We start from the raw sequence: 13,793 nt of genomic DNA on the forward strand, positions 1-13,793 counted from the left end.
GAGCTGGAGCCAGGTCAGGTTTTCAGGATATCCACAATGAATATATGAATGCCTCTTTGAGATGCAAATCTATCTCATACATATTTATTGTGGATAGCCTGAAAACTTGACCTGGCTCTGGTTCTCGAGGACCGGAATTGCCTACCCCTGCTCTAATATGTTAACTTGCTCTTTTCACTTATACTAGCTATCACAAATCCACCGTTTTGCTTCACAAATATTCAAAAGTTGTGTTTTTTTTTAAATATTCTTTATTCATTTTTGAAACTTCAATTATGCACAACAAATGATGCATTTACAGACATTATTATCATTACAGCACAATATACTTAATAAAAGAAAGATAAGACTTATTTTCTCCCATCCCCTTCCAATTTAAAAACATCTCATAAAAATACTTATAAATCAACCCTTCTTTACTTCTTGGAATTTGTTAAGAAGTAAAGAAGGGTTGATTCTAAGTATTTTTATGAGATGTTTTTAAATTGATTTTATTACCTTGCTAAATTGGCTCCACAAACTTGGAAATTGAGCGAATCATTTGCAACCTATAAAATCAGGATTTGATAATACTACTTATGTGTTCGTGATAGGAGAGTTTATCGTCAATGATGACTCCAAGTATTTTTAATGAAGTATTATGTTTTTTTTTTTTTTTTTTAATTCTTTATTCATTTTAACACTTACAATAAGTGAAAGAGTACATAATATTTTGCAAAGCCAATTTCAAATGCCATATCCCTCCCCATCCCTACTCAATAACATTTGTCAGTTCAAGCAAAACATATAATAACCTCCACCCTCCCCATATTGTTACTTAAAAAAAAAAATAAAAAACACAAAACCCCAAGAAATCCCCACCCCCCCTTCCTGGATGTGCAAATTTAAGGGTAAATAGTTGATATACAATCATTACAGTATTTTGTTAATGGCTTCCAAATACCTTGAAATTTCTTAATGCACCCCCGTTGTATGGCAGTTACCCTTTCCATTTTAAATATGTGAAATATTATGTTCATGCTACACACTGTCTAAAGCAGCTTCACCCCTTCTCTCTTTCTCCCTCCATTCAGCTGTTGTCTCTAATATGGCACCAGTGTCTCACCAAGCCTCTTTCTTTGCTACCTCCGTAAGAACACAAGAATTGCCATACTGGGACAGACTGAATGTCCATCAAGCCCAGTATCCTGTTTCCAACGATGGCCAACCCAGGTCCCAAGCACCTAACTAGATCACAAGTAGCAAAACAAATTCTATACTGCTTATCCTAGGAATAAGCAGTGGATTTCCCCAAGCCTTCTCAATAATGGCCTGTGGACTTTTAGCAATCTAACCAGTCCAAGCTTTATTATAATACTAGTCTTTAAGCCCGTTACATTAACGGGTGCTAGAATAGATGTGTGTGTCTGTCTTTCTTTCTCTCTCTCTCTCTCTCTCCTTGGCCGCTGCCTGTCTGTTTGTTTTTTAGCACACCCATCCCACCAAAACAGACCCCTTTCCCTCTTCCCCCTGGCCCCCTGTTGTGCCATGGCTGCCTGCTCCATAGCCCCCTTCTGTTCCCCCCTCCCAGAGCAAAGCATGTTTGCTGTCTGGTCCCCAGCACACCCCTCCCCCCAAAGCAGACCCCTTTCCCTCTCCCCCTGGCCCGAGTGAGTGGTTAGAGCTATAGCCTCAGCACCCTAAGGTTGTGGGTTCAATTTCCATGCTGGCCCTTGTGACCCTGAATAAGTCACTTAACCCCCCATTGCCCCAGATACATTAGTTTTTTAAAATTTATTTATTAAATTTTCTATGCCGTTCTCCCAAGGGAGCTCAGAACGGTTTACATGAATATATTCATAGATTGTAAGCCTACCAGGATAGATAGGGAAAATACCCTCCCCTGCCCCTCATCATCATTAAATGGAATATAAGACTATTTCTTTGTTGAGATGCCACATACAATTTCAAAAATGACCTCCTTATGCTTATGGAAACTGAATCAGAAAAGGAGCAGTATGCACACTGCAGCAATGGCAAGGTAGAATGTGTTCACCATAGGGAAGAGGAAAACATTATTTTACTGAACAGATTTACAGGAATATGAGCAAACTTGTTCTAGGATCAATTAACATAACTTTGTATGGCCAATAGTTGGAAGACAACTACAGAATACAAATATTCTTACTCCGTATTATACAGTATATGCCGCCTCCCCCTTCCCGCGGTCCCGACAAACCTCTCGCCTCTAGCAGCGGCCGCAGCACTCTACACATGCTGTTTAACGGCCTTCTACTGCCCTGATTTGCTCCACCGCATCCCTGATGATATCATCAGAGACGTGGCAGAGCAAATCAGGGCAGTAGAAGGCCGCGAAGCAGCGTGTGTAGAGTGCTGCGGCCGCTGCTAGAGGCGAGAGGTTTGTCGGGACCGTGGGAAGGGGCGGCGGCAAGGGAGTAAGGGTAGCAGCCAGACCGCGTGAAGGGGTTCATGTGCGCCGGGGGGGGGGATGGGTGCAACGACGACGATCTGCCTTACACGGAAACCGACTCCTCCTGGCAGCTGCACCGCCGCGCGGGCCTTAAACCGACAGCCGAGGGCGTCCTGGAGTCCTTTGTAGCGGATGGGGAGTGTGATGGGGCGAGCGAGCGGCTCTCCCCCCTCTCCCCCCAACAACCAACTTCAGATTTCAGTTTGTCCACCACTGTGCCGAGCCCTTTTCGGCGTCTGGCCTCTGCTGAATCTCGGGCCTGCTCTCCTTCCCATAAGTGCCGGTCCCTCACTCCCCCGCCATCTAGCGCATGCGCACTCGTGCCGCCGCGACAGATCAAGGAACACGTGGCGCGAGTGCGCATGTGCGCTTACCATTTTATTATATATGATGTTACAATCCTATGGTCCCAAAAAGGATCCTGGTTTTGGCAGTAAAAACTGCCGCCTTCAAGGGACAAACCAACTAAAAGAAAACATAAAAATATATAGCCATATTGTAATGAAAATGTAAAACATGCAGGACATAAAAATAATCTTAAATAATAAAATGCTAGCCCGCGCATGCGCAGTAGCGAAACGTGTTCCCTGATCCCTTTTCTGTCGGGATGTGGCCGCACGACTGCACATGCGCTAGATGGCGCGTTGAGGAGTCATAATGCAGACCCGGAAGAGCGAAGGAAGCCTCACACTGAGCAACTGTATTTACACTGTGCAACGAGCCTCTGCAACGGTCCCGGGTTCCACTCAGCCCACCCTTCTCGCGGTCTGGCCGGCTACCTTAGTCCTTTGCCGCCGCCGCCACCCCCTTCCCGCGGTCGACAAAACTCTTGCCTCCAGCAGCCGCCGCAGCACTGTAAACACGCTGTTTCGCGGCCTCTACTGCCTTCATTTGCTCTTCCGTTTCTCTGATGACGTCATCAGGGACACTGAAGAGCAAATCGGGGCAGTAGAGGCCGCGAAGCAGCGTGTTTACAGTGCTGCGGCGGCTGCTGGAGGCAAGAGTTTTGTCGACCGCGGGAAGGGAAAGGGGTGGCGGCGGCGGCAAGGGACTAGGGGAGCTGGCTAGGCCGCGAGAAGAGAAAATCGAGTGAGCCACGAAGAGACAGGGAGGAACTGGGAAGAAGGAAGAGGGAAAGGGGCCTGCTTTGGGGTAAGGGTGTGCTTGGAGGCACACAGCTTTGCTTGGGGGGGGGGGAGACAGAAGGGGGGCCACGGAGAGACAGGGAGGAACTGGAGCTGGAGAGGGAAAGGGGCCTGCTTTGGGGAAGGACTGTGCTTGGAGGCAGACAGCTTTGCTTGGGGGGGAGACAGAAGGGGGAACATAGAGAGACAGGGAGGAACTGAAGCGGGAGAGGGAAAGGGGCCTGCTTTGGGGTAAGGGTGTGCTTGGAGGCACACAGCTTTGCTTGGGGGGGAGACAGAAGGGGGACCACAGAGAGACAGGGAGGAACTGGAGCGGGAGAGGGAAAGGGGCCTGCTTTGGGGGAGGGGTGTGCTTGGAGGCAGACAGCTTTGCTTGGGGGGGAGACAGAAGGGGGGGGCCACGGAGATACAGTCAGGGAGGAACTGGAGGGCCAGAGGGAAAGGGGTCTGCTTTGGGGGAGGGTTGTGCTGGGAGGTAGATAGCTTTGCTTGGGGGGGAGACAAAATGGGGGGCCACGGAGAGACAGTCAGGGAGGAATTGGAGGGGTAGAGGGAAAGGGGTCTGCTTTGAGGGGGAGGGGTGTGCTGGGAGGCAGACAGCTTTGCTTGGGAGGGGAGACAGAAGGGGGACCACGGAGACACTGTCAGGGAGGAATTGGAGGGGTAGAGGGAAAGGGGGCTGCTTCGGGGGGAGGGGTGTGCTGGGAGGCAGATCATTTTGCTTAGGGGGGGAAGACAGAAGGGGGGGCTACGGAGAGACAGTTAGGGAGGAACTGGAGGAGGAGAGGGAAAGGGGGCTGCTTTCTAGCACCCGTTAATGTAACGGGCTTAAAGACTAGTTATAGAATAAATTTATAAAAACATAACAACAATAAGAATAAACTAAAAACATACCTGATGATGAAATACAGAAAGTAATAATATAATAACCTGAAACAAATAAAACCTAAAAAATAGTAGCCAAATTTGAGATGAAAATGAGTATGACAGACTTATTAAAAAAACCTAACAATCTATTAAGTAAAAGGAAAATTTAGGGCCTGTTTTACAAAGCCGCACGGCAACAGCCCCGAAGCCCTTTAAATCTCTATTGGCTTTGGGACCGTTACTGCGCTGCATTAAATATCAGGTTGTAGAGTAAATGTGACTTGAAAAGTTTTAAGATTGAATTTCTAGCTTTGTTTTACTTTTCTTTTCCCAGATATTATTTGCTTGTGCTGAAGCTCTCTATGCCCATGGCTACAGTAATGAGTCATGCTGCCTGACTGTCGAGCTAGCAAAAGACCTGCTTGCCAATCCACCAGATCTGAAGGTGGAACAGCCTCCAACCAAGGTATAACCAGTCTATTTATTGGTTCAGAAACTTGTATCTTCCATTATTTGTCTTTTTCTCTCTTCACCTTCACCTTTACTTTTAACACTGACAGATATGCCTGCTTCTTTTTCTAGACTTTGATTTGTTGAAAAGATGAGAGCAGAAATTACACCTTCCCTAAAAACTTTTGAAATTTTAGGGGCTCCCAGATGGAATTGAAATTGAAAAATGGTGAATATTTTTCTGATTGGTGTTGGATTGTCTTCTGCCACTACTGGATCATGAAAAACTAGGTCCACGGTATTCTGTCCAAATCTAGTAAAAGAATGAGAACATGGATGCTACCTGATATAAAAATTGTATAACTGGACGATATCCCTGCTACATAAATAAAATAATGACAATTGCTAGATTTAACCATTTAATTTCAAATTATAACTACGATTCCACATTTCTCTTGCTAGTAAATCAATTTAAATAGAGTATACACTGTGATTTAAAATAAAAGAGCATGTTGAATTTCATTTACTTTCTAATGAGAAGGCTTGGGGCCCGTGTATGTATTTCTGAAATTCTTCCCAACCAAATTTTGAGATTGAAGTTCTATATTGCAATATCAGGTCTTCCATTGAATGTGTTTCTCTCTTTCTCACTAACTGGCTTATTTATTTATTATTTGATTCTTATATACCAAAGCTTGCAACAGTGTTCAAGAAAATAAAAATATAGTAAAAAAAAAAAAAATTTAAAATATAAATACAGGGCTCCTTTTACAAAGTGATTCCCCCTTTTCAAATGCACCGAAGGCCATTTAGTTTCTATGGGCTTTGTTGCATTTGCCATGTGAGAATCAGTACTGTAGCTTTTTAAAAGGGGCCATATGACAATTCCCTGGCAAAGGTCTGTGAAACTAGTGATATTTAGATATGTAGGTTGCATACATGCTTAAATGGTGACTTTAGAAGCCACTATTTAACACATGGAGGTGTGGTTTGATCATGCTGTTTGTAGGATAAGTCTGCTCTGTATTCCCCTGGTATAATAGTATTTATTTATTTAAAAATGTATAGTCTGCATTATCTTAGTATTCTATGTGGAGAATAAATTACAGACATAATTAGTAATTTTAATTACCAACATGTCTGCAATCAGTTTGGCTTTGACGGTATTAATTTCCTTTGTTGGCCATGCCAATAAAAAATATTCCTGCTCTAATAGAAAATTGTTCTGGATGTTGATATTTTTAATTTATTCTTCCACTAATTTCCAGAATCTTTGCAAAAAGAGTCAAAGCTACCTCCTGTGCAGATAAGTACTTTCTATTATGCAGCCTCTTCAAATCTCAGGCCACTAGCTTATAATTGCTAATACCATGCACTACTTCGTTATTAGTTGATTATATTTTCTAGTAGCATAATTCACAATCCTGACTGTTAAGTGTTTTTGGTCTTTATTAATTCCTACAACTTTCCTTCTCATTTTTTTCTTTTAGTTTATATAGTAATTTTAAACTCATGAAGTTTGCCTCCCCACAACCTCAATTCATGCCCTCTAGTTTTACCACTTTCCTTTCTCTGGAAAAGATTTGATTCTATATTGATACCTTCCAGGTATTTAAATGTCTATCGTATCTCCCCTGTCCCTCTCCTCTAGAGTATGCATCTTCCAGTCTATTCTTGTATGTCTTTTGACACAAGCACCATACCATTTTTGTCACTTTTCTCTGGACCACTTCAAGTCTTTTTACATCTTAGCCAGATACAGCCTACAAAACTGAACACAATACTCCAGGTGGGGGCCTCACCAATGAACTGTATAGGGGCATCAACACATAAAAACATAAGCAGTGCCTCCACTGGGTCAGACCCAAGGTCCATCATGCCCAGCAGTCCACGCACATGGTGGCCCAACAGGTCTAGGACCTGTGTATTAATCCTCTATCTATACCCCTCTATCCTCTTTTCCAACAGAAAAATTGTCCAATCCCTTCTTGAACCCCAATACCATACTCTGTCCTATCACGTCCTCTGGAAATGCATTCCAGGTGTCCACCACACATTGGGTGAAGAAAAACTTCCTAGCATTTGTTTTGAATCTGTCATCCTTTCTTCTGCTGGTTATGCCTCTTTATACAGCCCAAAATAGAACCCAAAAATGTATAGGGAGGAAAAATATATAACTGCTGCCAAACCTCCCCAACCCCAAGAAAACCAACTGACAAGGGGGAGAGACAAGAAGAAACCTCAATCTAAATTAATCAGCAAATTGCACATAGTGTGAAACAGGAGAACCCTCAGTAACACAGCCACCCACTAAGGGAAAGGCTGTCACCGGCTGACACTCAGAAAGAGTGTAAACTGTGAAACATCCCCGGGTTCTTCCTGTGAGTGAGAATAAATCAAGTGCACCCCCAAAAAGTGCTACGTGTGAAAAAAGATTCTAGAAATCAAAAAAAACACACTATGAGGTTAAGAAATTCTTGTCTCTACTCCTTGCCAGGGGGGCCAAACAAGGAAGGAAAGTGTCCAAATCTGTCCAAATCAGAACCAAGCCAGTCAATAAATGGAAGTACTTAGCTTCTTTAGACTGTAGAACAGCCAGTCTAAAGAAGCTAAGTACTTCCATTTATTGACTGGCTTGGTTCTGATTTGGACAGATTTGGACACTTTCCTTCCTTGTTTGGCCCCCCTGGCAAGGAGTAGAGACAAGAATTTCTTAACCTCATAGTGTGTTTTTTTGATTTCTAGAATCTTTTTTCACACGTAGCACTTTTTGGGGGTGCACTTGATTTATTCTCACTCACAGGAAGAACCCGGGGATGTTTCACAGTTTACACTCTTTCTGAGTGTCAGCCGGTGACAGCCTTTCCCTTAGTGGGTGGCTGTGTTACTAAGGGTTCTCCTGTTTCACACTATGTGCAATTTGCTGATTAATTTAGATTGAGGTTTCTTCTTGTCTCTCCCCCTTGTCAGTTGGTTTTCTTTATACAGCCCAGCATCCTTCTGACTATAGCTACTGCTTTGTCACTATTTTGTCATCTTCAGATCCTCAGACACTATCACACCAAGGTGATATCTCCCTGTCCATGCATATCAGCCTCTTGCCTCCTAACACATATGATTCCCAATTGCATCACTCTGCACTTCTTCGCATTGAATTTTAGTTTCCAAACATTAGACCATTCTAACTTTTGCAGATCCTTTTTCACGTTTTCCACTTCCTCTGGGACATCCACTCTGTTACAGATCTTGGTATCATCTGTCAAAAGGGAAACCTTACCTTTTAACCCTTCAGCAATGTTGCTTGCAAATATATTGAACAGAATTGGCTCCAACACCAATCCTTGTGGCACTCTACTACTCACTTTTCCTTCCTCCAAGCAAATTCCATAAACCACCACACTCTGGCTTCTGTCCTTCAACTGGTTTCTAATCCATTTCATCACTTTGGGTCCTAAATTCTGCCTTTTAAGTTGATTCAACAGCCTTCAATGTGGAACTGTGTCAAAGGTTTTACTGAAATCTAAATAAATTACATCTAGCGCATTACCTTGATCCAGTTCTCTCGTCACCCAGTCATAGAATTCAATCAGATTTGTTTGACATAATTTACCTTTAGTAAAGCCATGTTGCCTTGGATCTTGTAACCCATTGGATTCTGGGAATTTCATTATCTTTTTTTTCAGCCATTCATCTTTAGTTGAATACATTGCAGACATCCCTAGTAGGAAAGACAGAGTATTCTCCAACTATGTCACCGCGGTAGATTATGTGAACAGTCAGGGAGGCACCAGAAGTGCCAAAGTGCACCTGGAGGTACAGATGTTGTTCATACGGATGGAAGCTCACTTACTGGACCTCTCTGCAGCCCACATGGCAGGAATAGAGAACATCCAGGCTGACTTTCTCAACCACAAACACTGGATCAAGGGGCGTGGTCCCTGTCCCAAAGAGTGTTTATCCTCATTGTGCAGTGCCAGGGAAGACTGGAGGTGGAGCTCATTGCCTCAACCAAAGAGCCAAACTGGGAAACATAGGGCTGGATGCCCTGGTTCAACCTTGGCTCAGAGTGACTCCTCTACATATTTCCACCGTGGGCCAGATCATCCACAGAATCACAGGTCATCAGGGTCTGGTAATACAGGTGGCTCCAGTTTGGTCTCAGCCTGGGTATGCGGATCTAGTGCAGCTACAAAGAGGCTCCTCCAGGGCTCCTCAGTCAGGGCCCAGTCCACATGGAGAATCCAGAGCACATCAGTCTTACAAGCATGACTCTTGAACACATGGCCCTAACACGTAAGGGTTACTTGGAGGTAGTCGTTATAACTATACTGAGATCAAAGAAGCCTCCACTGTTTGTAGTTTACACTAAGGCCTGGAAGTTTTTCCAGCTATGGTACACCAAGGAACAGGTAGATCTTTGAGAGGCACCAAGTCCTGTAATCCTGGCATATCTGTGAGCCGGGCTAAAAAAAAAAAGCCTATCGGTGGCATCCCTCAAAGCCCAGGGGGCAGGCCTCTCGTGCTTTCAGGCTCAAAATGGTAGGCGGTCACTGGTGTCTCATCCAGATGTTGCTTGGTTCTTGAAGGGGACACTCAGATTGTATTCCCTGTTGCCACCAGCCTTTCCTGTCTTGGAACCTTAATATCATTTTGAAGGACCTTTTTCAGTCCCCGTCCAAACCTCTTTAAGATGTCTTTTCTGGATCTTACAGTCAAGATGGTATATCTGGTGACCATATTCTTTGCGAGGTGAATCTTGGAATTCCAGGCTCTCTCCTGCAGAGAGCCTTTCTTTTGGTTTATAGAGGTTGGTATTTCACTGCAGACTTTATCTTCTTTTCTTTCAAAGGTGATCTCAGCTTTTCACGTCAACCAAGGGATCTGTTTGCCTACTTTTCTCCCTACAGGATGAGCTATCCAGGACAGGATTCTGCAGAGGCTGGATTTGGGAAGTTTTACTTCATCATCTGGAAAGGACCAATAATTCACATCTACCTGATCATCTTTTTGTGCTGACCAGTCAGTCAAGACGAAGCAAGCCAGCTTTCAGGGCTTCAATTTATTAGATGGATTCACATGGCAATTTCTTCTTCCTACATTGCCTATCTCTCTCAAAGCACATTTGACCAGAACTGAGTCTGCCTTCTGAGCAGAGTTCTGGGCTGTTCCGCTTGGACAAAGGGGAACCCATAGACATCATTTATCTCGACTTCCAAAAAGCCTTTGACAAGGTACCCCATGAGCGGCTACTTAGGAAGCTGTGGAACCATGGGGTGGAAGGGGATGTATACAGATGGATCAAACACTGGTTGGCAGGCAGGAAGCAAAGAGTTGGGGTGAAGGGCCACTACTCGGACTGGCGGAGGGTCATGAGCGGTGTTCCCCAGGGGTCGGTGCTCGGACCGCTGCTGTTCAATGTATTTATAAACGACCTAGAAACGGGGAAGATGTGTGAAGTAATAAAATTTGCGGATGACACCAAACTCTGCAGCAGGGTTAGAACTGCGGAAGAATGTGAAGACCTACAAAGGGACCTAAACAAACTGGAAGAGTGGGCAAGTAAATGGCAAATGTGCTTTACTATAGAGAAATGCAAGGTCATGCATTTAGGGAAAAAGAACCCAATGTTCAGCTACAAAATGTGGAGATCAGTGCTAGGGGAAAGTAACCTTGAAAAAGACTTGGGTGTACTGGTGGACACAACATTGAAATCAACGGCACAATGTGCAGCAGCCTCTAGAAAGCAAACAGAATGTTAGGTATTATTAAGAAGGGTATTACAAACAGGACGAAGGAAATCATCATGCCACTGTATCGTGCGATGGTGTGCCCGCATCTGGAGTACTGTGTCCAGTATTGGTTGCCATACCTCAAGAAGGACATAGCGATACTTGAGAGGGTCGAAAATGATAACAGGTATGGAAAACTTATCATATGCAGACAGGTTGGAATGGTTGGGGCTCTTCTCCCTGGAAAAGCGGAGACTCAGAGGAGACATGATAGAGACTTTCAAGATCATGAAAGGCATAGAGAAGGTAGAAAGGGACAGATTCTTCAAACTACTGGGAACCACAAGTACAAGGGGGCACTTGGAGAAACTGAAAGGGGACAGGTTTAGAACCAATGCTAGGAAGTTCTTTTTCACACAGAGGGTGGTGGACACCTGGAATGCGCTTCCGGAGGATGTGATAGGACAAAGTACACTAAGGGGGTTCAAAGAAGGATTGGATAGATTCCTGAAGGATAGGGGGATTGAGGGATACAGATAGGAGTAGAGAAAGGTTATAGAAAGAATATAGATAGAAAAATAAGAGGGATTAAAGGGCTTAGACAAGGATCACCTTACAGGTCATGGGCCTGATGGCCGCCGCGGGCACGGACTGCTGGGCACGATGGACCTCTGGTCTGACCCAGCGGAGGCAACTTCTTATGTTCTTATAAAATCTATAGAACAGCTATTTGGTCTACTATCCATACCTTTAAAAGGTTCTACAGAGTGGATATGGCGGCTCGAGAGGGTGCCACATTTGAGTCCTCAGGGCTGAGGGCTGGCTCATCTGTCCCTTCCTTAGACATCTGGCACTGCTTTGATACTTCAGCTTCAGTACAGAATCATTTGTCTTTGCAACAGAATGGAAGATTCGTTTCTTTTTTCTGTTATAAGACATAGAATTCTGTACGGCCTGCCCTGTGCAGATTTACAGTTCATCTGATTACTGCCTCGGACATTCCTAGGGTCTGTCAGGGGACTTCTTCCACTGTTGGTTGGATGAAAATGTAGAAAAAATAATAATTACAGAACAATAGTTTATTAAGAGCAACACTGTTTTTACATTACATTACATTACATTACATTACATTAGGGATTTCTATTCCGCCATTACCTTGCGGTTCAAGGCGGATTACAAAAGGTTAGTTTAAAAAAAAAACAGAGTTACAATGATTAGCTAGAGAGGTAAGTTGTAGATCTTATAAACATTTAGCAGGTTGTTGAGGGTGAGGTGGTTTGTAAAAGAGTTAATAGGTGGTCATAGTGGGAGTTCTTTTGTTATTATTAGTGCAGTAGTGGGTAGATCAAGTGTCAGTTTTAGAGTTACTAAGCGGTCGTGATGTTATTGCTGCTTCAGGAATTTCTTGAAAAGTGTGGTTTTTATTTCTTTTCTGAACGTCCTATAGTCTGGGGTGGTCATCAAGAGGTTGGAGATCTGGTTGTCCAGCCTTGCGGCTTGGGTGGCTAGGAGGCCGTCGTGTAGTTTTGTTCTTTTTACTTCCTTGATTGGGGGGGTATGAATGGGGCGTGCGTTTTTCTTTGTCTTGTAGTGGGTGCTTGTATGAGGCGATTGTTCAAGTATGATGGACTGTCTCCGTGTAGTGTTTTGAATAGTATGCAGTAGAATTTGAATTGGATTCTTTCTTGGATTGGAAGCCAATGTGAGTTGATGAAGGCTTCAGTGATGTGGTCATGTTTTTTCAATGAGTAGATGAGTCTCAAAGCTGTATTTTGGATTGTTTGGAGTTGTCTAATCGTAGTTGCAGGGCAAGGAAGGAAGAGGATGTTGCAGTAGTCCAATATCCCTAGTATTAGGGATTGTACTATAAGTTGGAATTGTGTTCTTTCAAAGAATTTTCGGACTTGTCTCAGATTTCTCATGATTGCGAATGATTTCTGAATTGTTTTATTTATTTGCGGTTGCATAGTGCAGCATCTGTCTATGGTCATGCCAAGTAGTTTTATGGTGGTTTGGATGGGATATTTGATTGTGTTTATGTCTAAGTTGGTTGTGGTTTGGATCTTGTCATTTTCGAGAAGGATGAATTTGGTTTTGTCTTGGTTGAGTTTAAGTTTGTGATTTTTCATCCAGGTTGTGACTGTTTCAAGTGTTTGGTGAAGTTTGTCTGTCATGGTAGGTTTAGAGTGATCGTATGGGATGAGGATGGTGATGTCATCAGCATAACTATAGGTGGTTATGCCCATATTGTCCAGATGCGTTCCTAGAGAAGCAGTGTAGAGATTGAAGAGGGTGGGGGATAGTGGAGATCCTTGTGGTACGCCGCAGGGGTTTGACCAGGATTCTGACTTTTCTTTGTTTGATTTTACGCTGTAGGTTCTGAGTTTTAGGAATCCTTCAAACCAAGAGTATACTTTATCTGAGATGCCTATTGCGTCTAAGATCTGTAGAAGGATGTTGTGATCCACTAAGTCGAATGCCGCAGTTAAGTCCAGTTGTATGAGAAGCATTTTTTTCCCTGTGCTAAGGTGTTGTCTGACGGTATCCATAAGGGAGCCTAGTAGTGTCTCTGTACTGAAGTTTGTTCTGAAGCCTGATTGCATGGGGTGGAGTAGGTTGTGGTCATCTATGTAATTGGTGAGGAGTTTGGCTACTAGGCCTTCTATAATTTTGACATATAGCGGAATTGAGGCTATAGGTCTAAAGTTAGATGGGTGGTTTTGTGGTGCTTTTGGGTCTTTTTGGATTGGGGTGATGACGATTTCGCTGAGGTCAGCAGGGAATGTGCCTTCTGTGAGCGTGAATTGAATCCATTGAAGAATTGTGGTGCGGAATTTTACACTAGAGGTGGTGAGGAGATATGAGGGGCAATGGTTGAGGTCACAGGAGGCATGGCTGTATTTTTTGTAGAATTTGTTGAATTCTGACCATTGTATGTTGGGGAATTGAGTCTAAATTCTGTCTGCTGCAGTTGCCTCTTTTCCTGGAGGGTGGATTGTGATTGGGTTTTGATGGGATGGGTTAAGGATGAGAGTGGCTCTGGTGTTGGTAATTTTGTTCTTGAAGTGTTCTGCTAAGAGGGTGGGTGATGGTGGAGGAGTATTCGTGGTGGTTGTGTATGGTTTGGTGTCT

General features: G+C 43.8%; 1 protein-coding gene across 8 annotated transcripts in view; it reads left to right on the forward strand.

Annotated features, from left to right (window-relative positions):
- ZSWIM8 (zinc finger SWIM-type containing 8) overlaps window positions 1–13,793 on the forward strand; it is a 228,379-nt gene that overhangs the window by 98,712 nt on the left and 115,874 nt on the right. For all 8 annotated transcript variants that reach the window (XM_033940124.1, XM_033940125.1, XM_033940122.1 and 5 more), the window contains one exon: window positions 4,817–4,948. In XM_033940124.1, the coding sequence (XP_033796015.1) occupies window positions 4,817–4,948 (132 nt within the window). The remainder of the gene's footprint in view (window positions 1–4,816; window positions 4,949–13,793) is intronic.

This window comes from Geotrypetes seraphini, chromosome 4 (assembly GCF_902459505.1).
Source record: "Geotrypetes seraphini chromosome 4, aGeoSer1.1, whole genome shotgun sequence".
NCBI classification, from domain to species: Eukaryota; Metazoa; Chordata; class Amphibia; order Gymnophiona; family Dermophiidae; genus Geotrypetes; species Geotrypetes seraphini.